Here is a 21,062-nt window from a genome sequence, read left to right on the forward strand (position 1 = left end):
TTGGCATTTGATCTGACCTGTGCAAATCTCTGCTTAGAAAGCATCTCCCATACACCATCATTGGTTGAGATGAAGACAAAAATATCCACCTGCTGTATGAGCCTGGCTCCACTGGGAGTCAATTCATTGCAATGGCTCATGCAGATAGCGCATGGACGTACCGCAGTGTAGGAACACAGCCTCACAGCTGGGAGAAGTTGGGTAACCAAGTCCTAAAAGCAAGTCTTGCAACATGGAAGAGCTGTCAAAACACACCAGTGCTTAGACCTAAGAAAAATCTGACAACCCTGATTTAAAAAGTGCTTTGACAGTCAAGAAAAAAAATCCTAGACAGACTAAAAAAAAATCAATCCACTAGCAATGCACGTTTCGGAAGCCGGGCAAAGTAACTTTCCCGTGAGTATAGATGTCCTCGTCTGTGCCCTGGTTTATGTGCTTCACCAAGTTCTTCTCAAACAGGAGGGGGTGGTAAGCTCCCATGGTGCAGGCACGGTCATGAAACTTCTGGTAATAGTGGCAGATGTCTGTCTGCCGTTTGGAAGGGAGAAATTCATACACGTCCACTTGATCGCAGAGCGTCATCATGATCACAATGCCTGAGGAGGGAGAGAAAGCAGACAGCCCCAGGTCAAACCAGAGAAGTGACCAACGCCCCAGACAGGCAGTCCAGCTCCACGGGGAGGGGTTTCCTCTTTGAACATTCAGATAAGAGGGGTTAAAGCCACGTCTGGCCAGATGGGGCTGTTTTCTGATGCTCTCTCTTGTAAAGCATGTGATTGACTGTTACAGCAGATGGCTTAGAGAGACAGCCATGCCAAAAGGCCCATTTTATGAGTGCCACCATTCTTCATGACCCTCACAGAAACCTGGGTGTCTGCCAACCATGCACTACGATTAGCTGATACAAAGAGCCCATCTCAAGCTTCCTTGGTTAAATAATGTTGAGACCTTTCCCTTATCAGAGAATCATAGAATGTTTTGGGCTGGGAGGCACTTTTAAATGTCACCTAGTCCAACGCCCCTGCAGTGAGCAGGAACATCTTTACCAGAATCAGGTTGCTCAGAGCCCCATCCAACCTCATCTTGAGTGCTTCCAGGGATGGGGCATCTACCACCTCTCTGGGCAACCTGTGCCAGTGTTTTCACCACTCTCATTGTAACAGATTTCTTCCTTACATCCAATCTAGAATCTCCCCTCTTTTAGTTTAAAACCATCACACCTTGGGAATGCAGGAGGTATGAAAGCAACTGTGCTTGGAGATGGCTTACAGATTCCAAGCAGCCTCTGCTCTTCACACTCCTCCCAGCTCCCCCACAGCAAGGCAGTGCTGCCCTCCTGCATCTTCTGACAGGCAGAGGAATCACTTAAGGACATTCACACCAGTGTTTGGGCATGGACCTCTCAACATTCTGGCCAGATCAGAAGCCATAGTTATTGATTACTTGTCTTTCAAGTGCAAGAAATAGAATCATTTAGGTTGGAAAAGACCTTTAAGATCATCAAGTCCAACCGCTAACCCAGCACTGCCAGGTCACCTCTAAACCATGTCCCTCAGCACCACATCTATGCAGCTTTTAAATCCCTCCAGGATGGTGACTCCACCTCCTATCTGGGCAGCCTGTTCCAGGGCATGACAACCCTTTTGTTGAAGAAATTGTACCTAATATGCAACTTAAACCTCCCCTTGCACAATTTGAGGCCATTTCCTCTTGTCCTACTGCTTCATACTTGGGAGAAGAGACCAACTCTCACCTTCTTCCTTATATCTAGTCGAAATCCATATTGTTCAGCAATGCTGGGCAAGAGCAAGGTTGGGGGGAAAAAATAGATATTTGACTGGGAAAAACAAGAAGTGACTGTTTAAACAGAGGTAGAAGGCTGCCTGTGTCCCAGCAATGATAGGAGCAGAGACAGGAGCAGAGGAGGGGCTGAAGCACAGCAGTTGGACATCCACGTGGCGAACAAAACCATACGTCTCTGCTGTGTTTTCCAATACATGTGAACTTCCTGAGAAGTTCACTCCTTTTTATTCAGCAGGTCAAGAGATTTGTTCTCCAGTAAGAAGGAAAAGCTTTGCAACAGCAGAATGTAAAATGAGCCTCTTTGCTGAGAGGCTGGATCTAGCATGCTGACAAACAAGATGTTAGCATGTTGAATAAGGGGGAAGTATCACCAAGCTTTTCAGGGCAACTACCCAGTCTGACCATCCACAGCCCCCTAGCAGGTCTTTAAGTATGTATTTTTCCATATATACACAAACATATATTTCTCCATATTTATACATGGAAAGCATAAACAAGCAAGCACTTATATTTCATCTGCAGTAACCAGATTTGTTTGCCTGACAAGATCTGAGCCCATAGGAGCCGTATCCTTCCTCTCACTCCCCGTGGGAACTGCTCTGGCACTAAGCTAGAAATCCTAAAGACCATCTCAGTGTTGCAATCTGCTCTTCTGTTTTCAGATGGAACTGGGCCATGTTTGCAACTGCTGTTTCAGAGGGGTGCTCCAAACCGCTTACTTTAACACAACTGAGCTGCTACTCTAAAGACAGGAAGCTTAAATTTTGGCATAAGACAAACACTGTTAAAGCAACTCTGATAAGCACCATAAATCTGCAGCTGTCTTTGAAAGAAAGGCATCCTGGCGAGTTCCTGCCTGCAAACCGAAGCAGAAAGTTAAAGGGCAATTATCTTACCGAGCATTCCTGATGATGGTGGATTAGGCTGAATGTGCTCCAGGGAATTCTCCTGCAGAATGTCCCAGAGTTGCCACTGCATTTTTGGGTTCAGGATATAGAAAGGCTGCTCTGGATGTTTACCACGATACAACTTGTAGCTTTCGAAAAAGTTGTAGTCTGGTTTTCTGTACCACTGTGAAACAGAAACAGGAAGTCAGATTATGTCTAGCCTGTTCTTCCTGTTAACCAACAAAAACCAAGGATGAGTGAAGACGTTGTTCTAGGGGGAAAAGGCCCTGCTATATTTACACACACTCACACAGTGTTCCCCACCACCTCAAACCAGCATGGTGACTTGGCTTAGTTAACAGACCAGGGTAACCCCAAATCTCAATGAAGGACTAGCAAATGAGATCAGCATCTTCTCTAATTTCATTCTGCACACCCCAATAGCAGATAATGTTGAGAACTCTACCTTAAATCTTACAGACACTGAAACCTCCCCATGTTGGAGTACAAAGCACCCTATCCTGCAGGAAAGTGTCCCCAGTACAGCCTCCTAAACCAGGTTGAGCTAATTTGGATCCTAAAAGTTCTCCTTTCAGTAAAAATGTTTATTAAGGGGTTATGTTTTCTTAAGGTAATTTTGAGATACTTTTTCCTCAGCTAAAAATATCCCCTCCTGGTTTTACTGACTGTCAAACATGTCTCTTGGAGGTGTGGGAATAGACAATAATAAACTTCAGTGAGGGAAGTCCACAGAAAGGAACGCAAAGACCTCTCAGTTACATGAGCAGCTCAAAATAATACAGACTATTCACTCCTAGCTGCTTTCACCCTGAGCCTCCAAAGCTCATCACTTATCACATAATGCCCTTTTGTACTCAAACTGAAAAGTAAATGTAAGAGGGATTGCAACATCCACAAGTGAAAGTCTAGCTGATATGGAGAGGAGACCTTTGCTAAGATCTTCAGAAGGTTTCCTAATCCATTCACAATGTATGAAGTATATCTCATGTTTGACTGGTACTTGAAACAACCAAGCATCAACCATCAGCAAATCTTAGAGCAACTCTTAGAAAGAGGAGATCATCCTCTGATTTTGCTTACAGAAAACTCACCCTTACCTCATGAATCTCTGCATGATAGGGTGCTGGATCCCAGACAATTAAGATTCCAGTGTTGTATAGTGCTTCCCCCAGGAACTGCTGCTCTTCAACAGTTACAAGCTTGAAAAACAAGTACAATAATATACAGTATCTTGTCAGAATTAGCAGGCAGACAAGCAGTAAAACATACCTGAAGACAGCCACAGTTGCCCCACTGTCTATTATTGAACATCCCCCACTACACACAGGCAAGGACACAACCCCCTAGATGCCCTTCCAACACCTACACCAGCCCTATCTAACAGCACAGGATTTAAAGGAGTCTGGAGGAAAAACCACCATTATGGTTCACAAGGCTTTCTCTCTCCATCTTCAATAATAAAATAAGGCCAGGCCCACAGAGCGACCCAGCTTGTATGATGGATACCATCACTACAACTACCAGAAGCAGGTGGGAACATCAGTTGCTGCCAGGACAGTTCAGGAAGAGCCTAACGCAAACACACTGCTGGCTTTATTAAGAACTTTCACTTGAACCAAAGACAGTCTGCACATGAATGGCTTCTCCTGAACAGCACCAAGTCAGGCAGCCAAGGCACAGCACGAGGCCAGCTTGCTGTGAGACCACCAGTGCAAGAGCTGAGAGACTGCAGTACCCTCAGCTGACCCTTGCACTGAGCCCCACATCTCATCTCTCCACAGCTGGACGATGAAACTTGGGCAAAAGAGGTCTGAATCTCATAAGAGCACCAGTGAGAAGGGAAGCACCATGATAGCAAAGTACATGGGCTAGAGACAGTATCTGTGGAGTGAGACTGCTCCACCAGAGGCTTTCCCAAGTGAACAAAACCCAGTTCTTTAGAGAAGTTGCCCACTACAGTGTGGACACAACCACCACAGCTCATGACACCTGAGGGTAACCCAGGTCTGCAGAAAAAGGCAGTCAGAACCAAATGAAGCAGGGATTGATCTCCTGTTCTCCCCACCCAGCATAACCTGTACAGACATGGCTTGTAAACATCTGCTGAAGAAAAGCATCAACACAAAAATCAGCTCCCATTTGTACTAATCCTCTCTACAGATCTAATTAAGAGCTAGCCAATTTATCCTGGAGTATCCCAAGCTGCCCACAGCAGCAGGATGTTTCCTGGCTGTCACCCCAAGCAGAGCACAACGGCACACTGGCCAGCTCAGACACGAGTTATTCCAAAAGCCAAAAGGGCTTCCTCACATTTGCTCTTCACTCTGTGGTATTATGCTTTGGCCTTGACTGCGTGTTCTGCTCGGTTTCATTTCCTTACAGCAGCTAAAATATCTAGGCCACTTGTTAGCTGGAGTGTGCAATGCTGCAGGTGTGAACTGCCTCCAGTTTGTGGACAGGCAAGGTGAGGGCATGGCAGCTGGCAACACCCAACCCCTTGGCTAGGGATGGATGGGAATGGAGTACTGCAAGGAGACAGGAATAGGGCAAGAATACGGGTGCTTTATTTCATTGTTTCTATTTAAAGAGCAGAAATCTGTCAGGAACTTTTCTGATGTGAAATGTGAAAGGATGACTTAAGATAGGATTTTCTTAAAATAAGGACAATTTTTTCACCTGTGAGGGTACTAGAGCCCTGGACCAGGCTGACCAGAGTGGTTATGGAGTCTCTGCTGCAGACCTTCAAAACCTGCGTGAAAATAATCCTAGGCACCCTGCTCCGGGTGACCCTGCTTCAGCAGGGAAGTTGGATTAGATCTCCAGAGATTCCTTCTAACCCCTACCATGCTGTGATTCTGTGTGAGAGACATGGAGCATCAGAGAAGGCAAAGGTTGGCCAGGCGAAGCTATGTGAGTGGCAGAGGTACACAACCCTCTCAAGAGCTGTGAAAGCACAAAAGCCAAGAGATAAGAAACCAGGTGGGGAACACCACCTTCCCCACACCACAGAGCTGGCTCTTGGCACTACTGGTTATCTGCTGGTCACTTAGCCTGTTTGCTGGAGGAATCTGACTCCCCAGATACCCTTAGTGCCTACTTGTTCTGTTCAATAGTGATTGATTCTCTCTAAGCCATTAAACTGCGACATGACATTTCTCTTACCCATTTTTTTAATCCTAATTAATAAACTGATCTATTTATTTCCTAGCTAATTTGTTCTTTAGCCAACTCACTGTTTAACAACCATGCTGCTAATACAGCCCCTACCTTCCTGCTATGTTTATTGACTATATCAAAACAAGTTCCTTCTCGCTGGCTACCACAGTCAGTGCCCTGGAATCTAAACACACTCCTGTTTCCCATCACAACCTTACTCCATTTCACTGTTATCCTATCTCCTTTCTCTTCCTCCTTGCAGAATCCTTAGTGCCAACAACAGCAAACACAGCCAAAGCAGAGTGCTCTCCATGACAGCAAAAAGCCAGCCAAGAAGAACTGCAAATTAAGGCTGGGAGGAACAAAGTACTCTGCTCCTTGGTCAGCTCTGCAGAAAAGAGTATGTCCTGCAGAATGACATTGGCACTACCCCCACACACTCTCAAGCCCTTATTTTTCCAAGCTGTGACTGCTTTCCCAGGGTAAAGGAAAACAAGCCATTAAAGGAAGTGTTACTGAGGAACCAGTGAAGATCTAAGAAAATGAGCAGAGTGTGATGGTTTGAAACTGTCTTTTTAATTTTTCCTTGCAAAGTTCAGAACAGAGAAAGTGAAAGAATGTAAATAAGTCACTATTGGGTGTAAGAAAGCAAAATAACGATTGTTCTAAACACTTCCATTGGATAGATAGAAATGTTTAAGAACTATTACCCAAAACAAAGTAGGCATTCTGCACATTCTGCGTTCGGCAGTGGGGGCAGTTGCTGGGCTGTCTGGCTGCTGTTTCTTCTTCTCTTCTGGCTGAAGATAACACGTACTGACCTTGGCAGCTAAGTTAACAACTTTCTGCTTAACTAACTCTGCTTCTCTGTCCAGGGGGGTCTGGGGGGGAAGCTCCTGGGAGAGGGAGGCCCCTTTGGGAGGGTCCCCTTGGGGGGAAGCAAAGGGAGATCGGTTGTGCTTTTTCTGTTGATTGTATATATTTGTGAATGTTGTGAATTTTTGTAGATTTGTACATATTCATTGCATTTCATGGTAGATTTTAGACTCTGCTTGTAAATACAGCTTTTCATTTGCTTCCAGACTGGGCTAGCCTGGTTATTGTTGGTGGGGGGGGAATTTCAGCTCACACCGACACAGCAGAGCGATGAGGAAGAATGTCTTTGTTTAGTACAACTACCAAGCTTGTGGAACCTCCAAGCTCATCCTCTCATCTGAGGATTCCAATTTTTCTCCCTCTTCTGTCAGTATCAGTCTTTCCCTATGTACACAGATGCACAAGATAGCCCACTCTATCGTTATAACCACCCACCTCCACATATGTGCTAGAGACTGGGCAGAAAGTGATAGAAAGCTATCTCAAAATAATTAGTAAGCAACTTTGGGCCACCAGCCACATATGTCAAAGGGATACCACCTAATCCAGACTGCTTTTGACAGGTTAGATTCAAGAGATCCCATTTTCTTCATTTTAGAAATGGACTGAGGATTGATCAATAGTAAGATCCAAAAAAGAGCAGGCAAATCACAAGTCCATCCTTATTCCCAGGGACAATTTAGAAGAAAAGCCAAACCCAGAACAAGAACAAATTGCAGCTTGTCTAGCCAGTACCCAATGCCTGCAAGAGCTCTCTGCAAGGCAAGGCACAGCTCCCACAGAAAGCTGGAAATAAAAGGTGATTAAGCAATCTCACTAACAAGAAGGTTAAACCAATGTCACCATGGCTAGAACAGCACTGAACTATTAAAAAGGCAAATAAAAACACAGAAGGAAACCAGGCTCCCAAATCCAGTGGTTCCTGAAAGTAACAGGGACTGCAATTAAGAGCTCTTCAACTTAGAAACTCCAGAAAAGACATTCCTGCACTGTTCACCTGGAGAGCATCTTTTGCTCTGTTCAGCAGTTATATCAACTTCAGCCTCTACAAACTGCAATGATTTTACTCTCTTTGTAACTGAAGTTTTCTAAGCTGGTGTCTCCATTCTGAGGGAATGGTGGCAGATGAAAAATGTCCCCAACAGCTGCAGGCTGATCTGAATGGAGAGTAGAAGCACTACAATGACATAGCTGTAACTATTCTTCATCCAAAATAAGAGCATCCACACAGAGAGTTATCAGAGCTGTATTACAGCTGTACTAACTGCAAACGGTTACCCTGCTCCCCGTGCAGATAACACTGGTATCACACGTGTCACATGCATGTTTTTGCCAGTAAATGGTTTCATATCACATTAAGTTTGGCAATGAGCACATCCTCCAGAGAAAGTTTTCTTAAGTGATAACACCTATCTGACATCATAAAAATACACACAGAACGGAAAGATGAAAAATATATTAAAAAACAGAGACGTCAAACAGGGTGGAGAAAGAGGGATGTCAGCAGCCAGATATGTCTGCTAAAACCAAACTGCTTCAGGAAGGAAAAACTTTCCCATGTCTGAAGGGTGGTCTAACACCAGGGAATCAAGAGGCAGTGAGCAGCAGAACAGAGCACATTAAGTGGCAAGGGAAGAATGGTAGACATAAGAGCAGAAAGAGGCAGGAAGAACATGCTTCAAAAGACATAAAATGAATTAAGGAACTGGTGACAAGCTAGTTCCATGTCTTGTCTTTGAAAAGGATGGACAAGTTCTTGCTGCTGCTTTGAGAAACTTCAAGTCCTATTACATAGCAGCACCCATGGACTTCTCACAGCAGCAGATGAGAAAACTCCAGCCTATAGATCTTAGCTTTGGGGTGAGGAAATGAAACTGCCTTTTTGCTTCTGGAGTACAAAAGCTATGCTGCAGTCCCCCATCTCTCCCTCACTCACCCCCTCAGTCTTCATCTGCCTGCTGCCTCCTCCCCTTTTCCTGGGCCAGGAGATGATTGTACTCTGCGGTGCAGTGCTGCACCATGTCTTTCACCTACTCCATTCCCTCACCAGCACACGCTGATTTCCTCTTCTCTCTCCATATCTACACTTGAAAATTTTTCCCCCTACAATGGGCAAACACCAAGGGTACCAACTCTGTGGAAGTAGGGTGTAAACACTCTCTTGAGATATATCTAGAGCAGTGACAGTATCTGTTGTGGGTCCCAATCTGCTCCTGAACAGGTGGCATACCAACCCTGCCAACATATTGTTAGACATGGCCTAACCACCAAGAGTCTGCTTAAAAGCCTACTGAAGTCCAAAGAAAATTAGCAGAGGGACACCCTCATACCAAGAAAAAGCTCTCCAAGAGTCAGGGAAAGTTTAACTCATAAAGCAATCCCATGCCTCAAAAGTACTTTCTCCCATGGTTGGCATTGAGGTCCTGGACCCTCTGACTCACCCATCGAAGTTCACACTCTCTCATGGCTGTGTGAAGGCTATAGCTTTATAGACAGGTTCTTTGAGAATTGTTTTCAGCCATTTAAAAGCCCTGGTTAATATGTTACCTACAGAGTCTGTGGTAATGCTGGGCAGGAATACTGTTCTTTTATTAAAAGCAAACAAACTCCCTTCACTCTTCGTACCCACCTCCGGGGCGGGCACAGCTCATCTCTTGGCATACCTCAGTTTGCTGAGCACCATTAGCTGAGCTGCTCTTCCATTCCTGCCTCAGGCTCCCAAAGCACAGCAGTAAGGTGCAGCTGCCCTTCCTGTACAAACGAAGAGGCTTCGAGCCCAAACTAAAAGCAAATTACCTTCTGCCTGCCATAAATCACAGGCAGGCTACTGCAGGTTCTGAGGCATGTGCTAGTTTAACTACGGTGACCTAAGATTTACCCAAGTGGTCCCTGTTACAAGGAAAGACACCTCCATTCTATGCCTATCTGCTAGGGACAGGAGGAATCAGACAGAAGGCCCTACTCTTCCCAGCCTTGTTTTAAGGACCTCCCAGCACAGATGAATCCTGAAGCCCTGCCTGTGGATGCTGTTGCTCCAGCTTGCTGCTCAGCTCCCAGGCAGCACAGGGGATGCACACAGCTCTGCCACGCTTGGCCCATTTGGCACACATTCATCAGACCTACCTGGGAATTCACAAGGCGAATTGTTGTCTTTTGCCCCACATCGTCTTGAAACCCCTTGGTGGGAGCCCCATTGAAACGCAAGACGGCATCGTGATTGTCTGAAAGCAGAGCAGTGACAACCTGTGAGATAACAATGGATTTGAGTGCTAGAAAAGATGTGTAATAGGTTATTGTTTCAACTCAATCTGGCTAGTCACCAGCTCTCTATGTAACACTTAGAGCACCAAGCCAGATCATAGAATCATATCATGGTTTGGGTTGGAAAGAGCCATAAAGATCCAACCTCCCCTGTCATCGGCAGAGACACCTACCACAAGACCAGGTTGCTCAAGGCCTCAGCCGGCCTGACCTTGAATACCTCCAGGGAGCCTCTCTGGGCAACCCGTTCCAGTGTCTCATCACCCTCACTGTAAAGAATTTCTTTCTGATACCAGTGTAAATCCACCCTCCTCAAGCTTGAGTCTATTCCCTCTCATCCCACCACAACAAGCCCTTGTAAAAAGCCCCTTCCCGACTTTCATGTAGATGCTGCAGAAGTTGTTGTTGTTGGTCTAACTTCAAGCTCAACACACTTTTAAAAATCCACCTTTTTAAACAACAATATGCTAACAGGCTGAGAGCAGCCCTAGCATTTGTTCTACATGGAGGAGCACAGCATCTCCCTTCCTCTCTCTCTCTCCTTTCTTCCAAATGCTTTTCCAGGAGATAAACCAACATTCAGTTAATTTACCATGTGGTTGTCTGGGAAATAACAGCAAACCAGCATCCCTCTCTTGTAGCCTGGAGCTTGACCAGCCTAAGAAAGATGTATAAATAATAACTACAGCGGAAAGCAAAGCCAACTTCAGCCTGCCAGCATACCTCCCACGTAAATGAAATAAAACCACCGCTGTGCATTTGACAGGCACGGCTTGTTACATGCCTTGGGATTCACTGCATTTTCCTTTGCTGGCATCACCTCTCAAGATAGCACAGCATTCCTCCAGCACCCTCCTCTGCCTCCACACTGCCCTAATCACAGAGCCAGGCTGCTGCTTCAGCACAGAGGGCATTTATGCACCTCACCCTGGCACCCTGGCTTCTCCATATCTGTGCGAATGCTTTATTTTAAGCCTCTCAGATTTAGTATCTTTTTGGCACCTTCCTCCAATAAAACCATGGGACTTTCCTACATTGAAATATATTAGGCTGACATTAGGGGGAAAAAATGTGCAGCAATACAAAAATGTTCACATTCCTGAATCCTTTGATAGTTACCCTGCCTGGCTCAAGGCTGCAAGCACCCAGAACTCAGCAGAATCATTAGCAGAGAGGACTGCTTCAGTAGAAGGGTTAAAGTCTAAGAGACCTGGGCATGAGGAATGCAACACAGGACACAAGCAGGGGTTAACAGCATTTGCCTGAAGCACATTACACAGTGACCTTTCCAGTGATTCATCCCTTGGGATCTGGAACGAACTAGTGCTTAAGTTTCGGGGACAGGATCAGAAACTGGTTAGAGGAACAAGGAAATGGCTTTCCAGGTCTGACGTCCTTTCAGCACTGCTGCAGCCAGAGCACAGCCCAGTGCACCTCCTGGCTGCTCCAATATCAAATCACAGAATCATAGAGCAGTTTGGGTTCGAAGGGACCTTAAAGGTCATCTAGTTCCAAAACCCCTGCCATGGGCAGGGACACCTCCCACTAGACCAGGCTGTTCAAGGCCTCAGCCAACCTGGCCTTGAACACCTTCAGGGAGGGGACATCCACAAGCTCCCTGGGCAGCCTGTTCCAGTGTCTCACCACCCTGACTGTATAGAATGTCTTCCTAATATCTTGTCTCAATCTACCCTCCTCAAGCTTCAATCCATTGCCTCTCATCCTATCACAAAAAGCCCTTGTAAAAGCTCCATTGCCAGCCTTCTTGTAGGCCCCAGTCAGGTACTGGAAGGGCACTATAAGATCTCCCCCAAGCCTGCATTGCAACATTCTGTGACCAGCACCCTCGGCTTTTGAGAGTATCTCCTCACAGAGCAGCAAGCAGTTTTAGTAGTATGCTGGAGTCTGACAGAGGCACCCTTGGGCACAAGCCAGCTGTGTCAAGGGACAAGTCACTTCTGTGGAAATCCTTTGTTACTAAAGTTCCAGAGGCACCTAAACAAGACAAGGCAGGTTCTCAAAGCAAGTCAGAACTGCCTTGTCAAGTCTTGACCCACCTGGCCTCAAACCTCCTAAGAGGAAGAAACAATTACATCAACCAAACCCTATCTGTAGTTTTCACCAGGAAGCAAAGCTACCCTGGTTCATAGTGCCACAATCTTTTTCATTGCATCTTTCATAGCATTTTAACATACTTCAGACTGTTCAACCTCGTTCTAACACCTGTCCCCCTTGCCCTGTAGACCCCAGAGAAGTTTGACAGAGAACTCTGAGCAAGTACCAGAACAAAACCTTGACCCTCCCATGAGCATCTGGGCACTACAACTCTGAAGGCTTTGCCCAAGTTGTCCATGAATGATGAATTAAAAGCTATCCATCTGCCTGTTTCAGAGGATGAAGGCTACTTGCAGCTTAATGCAGGCCAAAGGGACCTGCTCCAACAGACAACTTATGAACACACTGAAGTCTGCACATAATTTATACCACAGAGAAAACTCCTAGACTTCAAAACTTCTCCTTCACTGAAGCTGCATCTTAATAAAGCATGAATCTTAACTAAGCCTCAAATAAAAATTAAAGAAGAAAGCTGAGGGAACTGCAGACACAGGAAAATTTTCTGCCAAGCACAGAATCCTGAGTTGAATACTGGGTAGCTATTTTGACCTGCGTGCTGCTTTCTTAAGACAAAGAATGCTTTGGTTTCAAAATATACTCTATTGCTTCAGTATTGATTAATTGATGCATTAACCTCAGACAAATATGATCACAAAACACTTTGCAAAGCACCAGCAAACTTTCTCTAAAGAAGAGATAAAATAAAGCCCGTAAAGTTTTCCCATGGTTTTCCAAGCCACTAAAATTCTGCCACTGCCTTATGGCTCAGAATGAAGTAGTGTCACTTCTAGAAAGCATGAACAAGAATTACAGCATCACTGAGGTTGGAAGGGACCTCTGATGACTGCCTGTGACCAGCCCCTCTGCTCAGTGCTAGGTCAGCTACAGAAAATTGTACAGGGCTGTGTCTTGTGGGGTTCTGCCCCTCTAGCATTTTCTTTCACTTCTCTGAAGAAGTCTGTCTGGATTTAAAATTTTCTTACTATTGACTGTGCAATGAGCACACTGGCATTGCTGAACTCACTCCAAACCCTCTCAAGAAGCAAACACTTGAGAAACCAAGACCTCTCTCTGGTATCCAGTATTAGTGCTACCTTCCAGTGATGTCAATGTGATCATGAAAATTCAAAGTACTAGCCGGAATAGAACTACCTACATTGTCTGCCACTAACGACATGCATAGAGCATGTCCTCTCAGCTCAGCCCAACCCTTCCACTCCCACCAAGGGGCTTGCCTGCTTTTGTCTGCCTAGGGCCCATGGGCTCTATGATCTAGGGCATCATAATGCAGCCTACACTGTGTGGTGTGCACACTCAGAGGGGAAGAGAGAATATGATCCGTATTCCCACCTCCTCCTCCACTGCTCACTGACTTTGTAAGTTAAGGATAACATTTCAATTTATTTTAAACACCTTTGTGACCACACCACTCCTCACTGGTAAAAGCATGACAGGAGGTTACTTCTGTTCAGCTGCAAAACAATGGTATTTGACTTGATGCTAGTAGAAAGATACCAACCTATCTCTTGTCCCAAATGAGATGATTTCAGAGACCCTGCTGAGGACACGACAGCACAGCGACCCAGGCGGCCCACAGTTTCATTGAGGCTTTTCCCTGGTAAGTATTGCTGCCATTCAGAGGTATCAAAAGGACTATCTGATCCCTGTATCATGGTCACGTTCACCCTGTCCCGTAGCTGGCAGAGCAGCTTCTCTGGGCTGAGTTTAGCAGCGTTCCTCTTCCCAGTGTAAGTCACATTGTACTTGTTCATGGACAAGTAATTTTTTCTGACCTTCTGCAACCTAGGTATGAGATTTCTGGATGAACTGTCCTTATCCCACACTTTCATAGAGTCTGCTGCTTTCTTGAACTTTTCAGCTGTTCCAGAGGTGCTGCCTTTTACTTCATTATGGTTACCAAACCACGTTTTGGGTATCTGACCCAATTCACTGGCTGCTCCATGGAAAAGACCCTGTGATTTAAGTGGGTTCCATTTTTCTGAAGTCCTGTGAACTTGCAAATCATCATTCTCAGTCTTAAAAGGAATGTAGTAGCTTCTTCTTGTCTCTCTCCACAGACAAACAGTCAGTGCTAACAGTATCACCACAAGAACAAACGTGAGTTTCTTCAGCACGTTGATGTGAACCATAGTGTACGGTGCATCCAAATGGGACACAGAACACAGGGCAGCAAGCTGGTCCTGGGAGAGAAGAACACATCTCAGTCAGGGCTGCATACACAGGCAGGCATGCATAAGAAGTTCTGAACAACAGTGTGTGGGCAACAGGAGGGGAGAGGGGGGACCTAGGGGTCATTTTAATATTTCAGGCTGTTTGAACATCTCATTTCAAAGTTCCCCAACTCAAACATCAAACAGGCTTGAGCTGGCGACAAGCCATCACATGCTACATAACAGTGATCTGAAGCTTTTTTTCTGTTTCCTTTCACAGTCAAGCTTAACAAAGCCAGGATCATGCCAGTGGCAGGGTAATTCACCACATGCCTTCATCTCCCATCCCAGTCAGTGAATATCCAAATTCTATTCCATTCCAGAATTGAGCTTCTACTTGACTGTAGGCATGGCTAGTGAAGCACACAATGAGGAATGTAACTGTTGAAATAAAAGCTGTGAGTTCATGAACACAGAAGCAGAATAGGTGTCCCAGTGCTCCTCAGGAGACAAACACGTGTAAATCACTACCCATCCTAAATAGACCCGAGTGACAACTCCCTCCTCAGGCAACTTGCTGGAAGCTCTGTTAAGCTGTGGTATTGAGAAACTATCAAGTAATTACCTGGGGATAATGCAGCAGCTATCCAGCTCAGGTCATTTTTGGCTGTTGGTAGATTTTCTTCCAAGGATTTAAGCAGGATATCCCAAACCACAGCAGTTCCGTGATGCACTGAAGAGTTTAAGAAACACCTGCAAAAAAAAAAAAAAAAAAAAAAGAGGAAAAAAAACACACAACTATTATGGAAGGACCTCATGGCGCTCAGGATGAGCAAGTATTTCCTCAGATAAGCCCTGCAGTCCCACAGAAGCTGTTACCCAGGCATGAAAGGGCCAGCAGCCAAGACATTAACACCATGTAAGCCTTTTGAACACTTAAATGACCACTCAACATGAGCATCTTCTTAGTCTGAAATCTGTTCTCAGCTAAAGCAGAACTGGTTAGCAGGGTGCCTGCTCTGTGCTCCCACCACACCAACAGCCTTCTTCATGGAGAACGCTCAAAGCAGAGGGCACACCAGTAATATAGTCAAGGAAACATCCCAGTACTGATGGCTAACACAATGGACAGCAGAAAGGAAAGAAAAAACAAACTTTTCCTAGAAAAATATCTTACTGCCTGTTCTTAGGCAAGTCACACTCTTTCTCAAATACAATGGCAAAGAAGACCCCACCTTGTTTTGGAGCAAGTCATATGAAAAGTTGCTTTATAACATCTATCTTAATCCACTGATAATAAAAAGTTCTTTACAGACCAAACAAATATTTTACACTTTGTGGCTTCAGTCTACCAAGGAAATGCAACAAGAGAAATGGAGATTTTACAGAGATGCAGGGTTCAAGAAGTAGCTCTCTTTTGCAGGAACTCCAAGTCAGTACAGTGCCACGAGCTAAATTACAAATGCTATAGTTCATAGGATTAAATAATAAATTATTAAAGCATTCTAATGCTGACTACTTATATTTTAACTCTAAGGAACTCATCCTGATTTCTCAGAGCACTTCAAAGGTAAATGTTCTTCTACTCCCACTTCATAAACCAAGTAAAAAACCAAACAAACAAATAAACAATTAACATTCTACAGGCCCAAGTAATTTCCCCTTGCAGACCATCTCACTTCATTTGCTTGGGAAGCAAGTGCCTGAAAGGCACACTAAGTCTTTTTGGCCAGATGCAGAGGTTCAGCAGTCTGGAGAAGAGGTGGGGGAGGCTGTCAGGAGGGGACACCGCTGTTCTCTCCCCTGTGAGTGATTAACACAGGGCTCCCCATGCTGTTCAGTTTCTCTTCTGCTGTGGTCTCTGCAAGAAGCTCTCACCCCTGCCTCTCTCCTGGTCCCCTCTAGAGCTGGAGACCCTAATAAGCCATCCCACTGGGTGTCTGCCTGGTGCTTTGGGAACAGAAAGAGCCATATGAAGGCAGAAGACTGCACAAGCCATTTGCTAAAGGGGAAAGCGTGTCTGAGTCAGCCTCCATACTGTCAGAGTGTAGCCAACCACACTTAGACAGCAAAGCTTTCCAAAGCAAGAGAGAGAGAAACACCAAAACAGCTGTCCAGTGTCAGCTCAGTATAAGACTCTGAGACACCCCCCTCTGGCCATGCTTTGTGCAAACCCCATCATGACTTAATTCATGCTGTAGTCCTTTACACAAGATGAGGGTCTGGCTTCCAGGAAGCTCAGCCAAAATCTTCTGTGTAGACAGGACACAAATGCCATACTATGGGAGATGTCCCAGCTGCCCCACTGCCCTGAAAAGCAGAGCTCTTCACTCTAGGCCCTGGAGGGTTCTACCATGCTTCTGACTTCAGAAGCCTCTCCTGATGGGTTTCCAGGTGTAGGAGAGAGAAGTCACATGTCAGTACCATAAGCTTTTGTCTCCCATGGCTAAAATAATCTAGAAGAGTGGCAGGATCATGATGGTAGAACCACCTTACAACCCATTGAAAGTTCCTGCTGGGACACTCCTCCCGATGCTGCACAGCAGAGGATGTCGAACAAGCCACAATGTCTCCTCTCCTTCCCAGGCCACAGAAAGGAACCTGGAAAACTGACTTTCAGTGCACAGAACAATGTGATCCTAACCCTCCCAATGACTGTGCATGTTGCTGTAATGTGAACAGTTATATTGCTTAGATTTGTAAGTTGGCAAGGTAGATCCTTCAAGCAAGTACATTTTACTGGAGCAACAACATTTCATAGAATCAGTCAGGGTTGGAAGGGACCACAAGGATCATCTAGTTCCAACCCCCTTGCCATGGGCAGGGACACCTCACACTACATCAGGCTGGCCAGAGCCTCATCCAGCCTGGCCTTAAACACCTCCAGGGATGGGGCCTCAATCACCTCCCTGGACAACCCATTCCAGGCTCTCACCACTCTCATGGTGAAGAACTTCTTCCTCACGTCCAGCCTGAATCTCCCCACTTCCAGCTTTATTCCATTCCCCCTAGTCCTATCACTACCTGGTATCCTAAAAAGTCCCTCCCCAGCTTTCTTGTAGGCCCTTGTGGGTGCAGCCGTCAAGCCAGTTCTGTATCCATCTCATGGTCCACCCATCAAACCCAGGTGTCACCAGTTTGGAGACCAGGCTGTGGTGTGGGACAGTGTGGAAGGCTTTGCTCAGGTCCAGGTCAATGACATCAGTTGCTCTCTCCTCATCTATTAATGTTGTGACCTGTTCATAGAAGGCCACCAGGTTTGTCAGGCAGGATTTGCCCTTGGTAAACCCGTGCTGACTGTACCAAATCACCTCTTCACTATTCTTCTGTCTCAGTAGTGCCTCCAGGAGAATGTGCTCCATGATCTTCCCAGGCACAGAGGTGAGACTGACTGGCCTTTCAAGGTATCTTTGCTCTCCAGCAGTTCACTGCAGTTCAATTTAATTATTATTACTACTTCCCATGATATGCTTTATTTGCTCAAGCAGTGTCCTAACATGAGGTTGCACTCAAGCCACCAAATCTTATCTGCAGAGCATAAAGGCAACAGAAGGCAGGTGTTCTTCCAGGCAAGGCAGAACAGCACAGAAGTGGTACTCTCTTTCCACTTTAGGTAAGTCACCTGTGTCCACTTCTGTATCCCAGTGGTTAGTACAAAAGTGCTCTTCTGGAGGTGCAGGAAACTTACCAACTCCACAAAAGTGTCAGCTATGGGTACTCAGAAAGAAAGAGCAGGAAGTAGTCCTGAAATCTATAAAAATTCTTAAAGAAATAGCTGCTGCATTCTTGAAATCTAGAACCTGGTGTGGCTGGGGGTGCAGGGCTGGCTGGCAGACTAACCCCGCATGGCAAGTCCTCTGGGGGTAAATCAACCATGTGCAGAGAACTAGTGAGAAATGCAGTATCTTCAAGGTAGTTGTGGAATTAAATCCTGTGCACTCACTGTTACACTTAACCTGTACTTTTCCAAGTATCTCACTGGACTCAGGTCTTAAAGTACAGAAGAATGTAGAAGTCCTACCACCTCTTATGTCCTGGAGACAGCCATTTCCCTGGGGAGATGCAGCCATCCATGCCCTGGCAGAGGACACCAAGAAATCCCAGTTTCAACAACCCATGGCATATTTACCCCAAAACCACTAATAACAGTGTCTTCATCTCATTAAACAAAATGTCTATCAAGCACTTACCTGTCTCCTATAGTGACCAACAGCAGATACACAAAGAAACCATCCAAGTAAGGACAAACATCTATTTCTCTTCCAGTAAACGCACACAGCTTCCAAAAAGCTGTGTCATCAGCTGTACCAGTGCTCATCCTCTGCACATTTGTTTAATTGCTTCTTGAAACCACTCACATTTCCCAAAAAGCCTGAGGCAATGAATTCTGCAGTCACACATGGAGCAGAGACAATCCCTCCTCTCTCAGTTTCACACCAGCAAACCTGATTGCCCCAACAGTAATCCTGCTGCCTTCGTTTTCTGCATGTCATTCATGGTTGCAGTACCTCTCCTAACTGGGGGCTGCACTAGGTGACCTTTAAAAGTCCCTTCCAACCCAAGCCATTCTACAATTCTAACACCCTCCTCTCCCCACTCATTGCGTCTCCAGGCTGAACTCTGCTTGTTCCAATCCCTCCTTACACAGCAGCTTCTCCATACCTCCAACTCTCTTGGTCAAGCTCCCCAGCACTATTTGCAGCCCAAGGACATCCCTTGAAGCAAGCACACCAGGACACCCCTGCTGCATGCTCTCAGGCCACATGGTCTTAACACCAACATAACAACGGGGCTGCTTTGTTCTCCTTCCAAAACTTTCTCCATTTCTGTTTTCCTTCCTGACCATTTCTAAGCCGAGAGCTCCAGGCTGTCAGTAATGACTTCAGGATATTTTGCAAGTAGCACTGACTCACTGAGCACTATCCCCAGCACAGGGCAGAGGGCAGGAATAAAAGAGCATTATCTTACCCCTGCCAGCACAGGCTTTCTTTGCCGTTGTGCTGCCCAGCCACCCAGGATCACAGGATCCCTCTGCAGCTGCTTTATCTGGTCCTTGCAGCCCCCTGAAGACAAAGCCAGCCAAGCCTACCATCTAGTTCTTATTCTCCTCCTTTGCATATCCATTATTGCTGCTCAATGGTGGAGATCTCAGAGCAAATCCCTGTGGGATTCCTGTGATGTTGTGAAACCTGACCGCTTGGTTTCGTACCTGCCAGGCAGTCACTGATCCAGGACAGGAACTTTCTCATTCCACAACAGCTTAAGGGGTGTATTTTTTCCCCCCGTGATGTTCTTGGTGATTAATATCATCAAAACCCTGACAACTTGAGTACGCTGTTTCCTTCTCTCCAGGTTCACTAACTTGTGAAAATGAAAGAAGAAACACGCAGCTACATTTGAAACGTGACTCTTCTGTAAACAGATGATGAGAATCCTCCATTAATTCTTATATATTCTACACATGTTAGTTATTTTTCTTATGCTTACTGGTCTGAAGCAATGGATCCCACTGGAGTCTCTCTGAAATGCAATTGTGTCAAATAACATTTAATTTAATTTAAACAATGATTTGAGAGATGCAGTGCCTGTGGATGGGCACATACAGGGATTGCATTCACCTGTTCTACTATGCTTCTCCTTGGCTTCTTCACTCATACATCAGCATCATTCACTTGCAGTTTTCTTGCCTATGAAGTATGAATAACAAACTTTCAACTTTGGTAAATTATTATTCAGTCTTTTTGAAGTTAACATGGTATTTAAACTTGGGGCATTTACATTTCTTTCCAGGTTCCTTCATCGATGCATTTCTATCTGTAACCCTGCTAAGCCTAAACACAAAGCAGGAAAGCTTTGGTGACAGCTTTTGCTGATCTATTTTTGAATATTTTTATGCTCTCACATATGAACATTTCATACTTCAACAACACGTTTTTGTTCTTTTTTAGTACATTCTTAAATCATATTCATAGAATGGTTTGGGTTGGAAGGGACCTTAAAGATCATCTAGTTCCAACCCCCTTGCCATTGGCAGAGACACCTTCTACAAGACCAGGTTGGTCCAAGGCCTTGTCCAGACTGGCCCTGAACACCTCCAGGGAGGGGGCATCCACAAGCTTTCTGGGCAACCTGTTCCAGTGTCTTACCACCCTGACTGTAAAGAATGTCTTCCTAATGTCTTGTCTCAATCTACCCTCCTCAAGTTTCAATCCATTCCCTCTTGTCCTATCACTACAAGTCCTTGTAAAAAGTCCCTTCCTAGATTTCTTGTACACCCCCTCTTTATATAAACCCTTTGCTCCATCCAATACCCTCTGCAAAGTGCCTGTGAAGAGAACAGTGGCTGATAGCAGAGGCAGAATGAGTTCACATGAAAGTGTGTGAAAAGAGGAAACTTAACAAGGAAAGACATGGAGGTATGAGGCAGGAATTCCTCCAAATAAAATAACATACCCAAGGGAACAGAAGAGAAGGGAAAAAACAGCATTTGAGAAGTAAACTTAGATCTGTATCTGCTCTTAAAATTCCCCTTTTCTGTCCTGAGGGGGTGGGGAAAAAAAAAAAAAATCAAAAGCCTTTATAGTATTAAACACATTATGATCATGCCATTTTTCAAATGAAGAAGCTATAATTTTCACATACTTGTTACATCAAATGAAAGGTGATAATACATTTGTTCAAGATAAAGATCTGTCCCTCTGGGGCTGAGTTTCAGAAAATCTCTGATACTTTGTTTAGCTTGGCCTGTTAATTCAAATGTGTGTATTTGAGT

At 45.2% G+C, this 21,062-nt stretch overlaps 1 protein-coding gene across 1 annotated transcript; it reads right to left on the bottom strand.

The window, feature by feature from the left end:
- Window positions 1-354: 354 nt before the first annotated feature.
- ST6GAL1 (ST6 beta-galactoside alpha-2,6-sialyltransferase 1) lies at window positions 355-14,284 on the bottom strand. Its single transcript, XM_054386076.1, has 5 exons — window positions 13,639-14,284; window positions 9,867-9,964; window positions 3,809-3,910; window positions 2,700-2,874; window positions 355-596 (listed from the first exon to the last, which is right to left on the bottom strand). The coding sequence occupies exons 1-5, from the start codon at window positions 14,267-14,269 to the stop codon at window positions 355-357; spliced, it is 1,248 nt and encodes a 415-aa protein (XP_054242051.1). The 5' UTR covers window positions 14,270-14,284.
- Window positions 14,285-21,062: the final 6,778 nt, after the last annotated feature.

Source organism: Indicator indicator, chromosome 13, assembly GCF_027791375.1.
Source record: "Indicator indicator isolate 239-I01 chromosome 13, UM_Iind_1.1, whole genome shotgun sequence".
NCBI lineage: Eukaryota > Metazoa > Chordata > Aves > Piciformes > Indicatoridae > Indicator > Indicator indicator.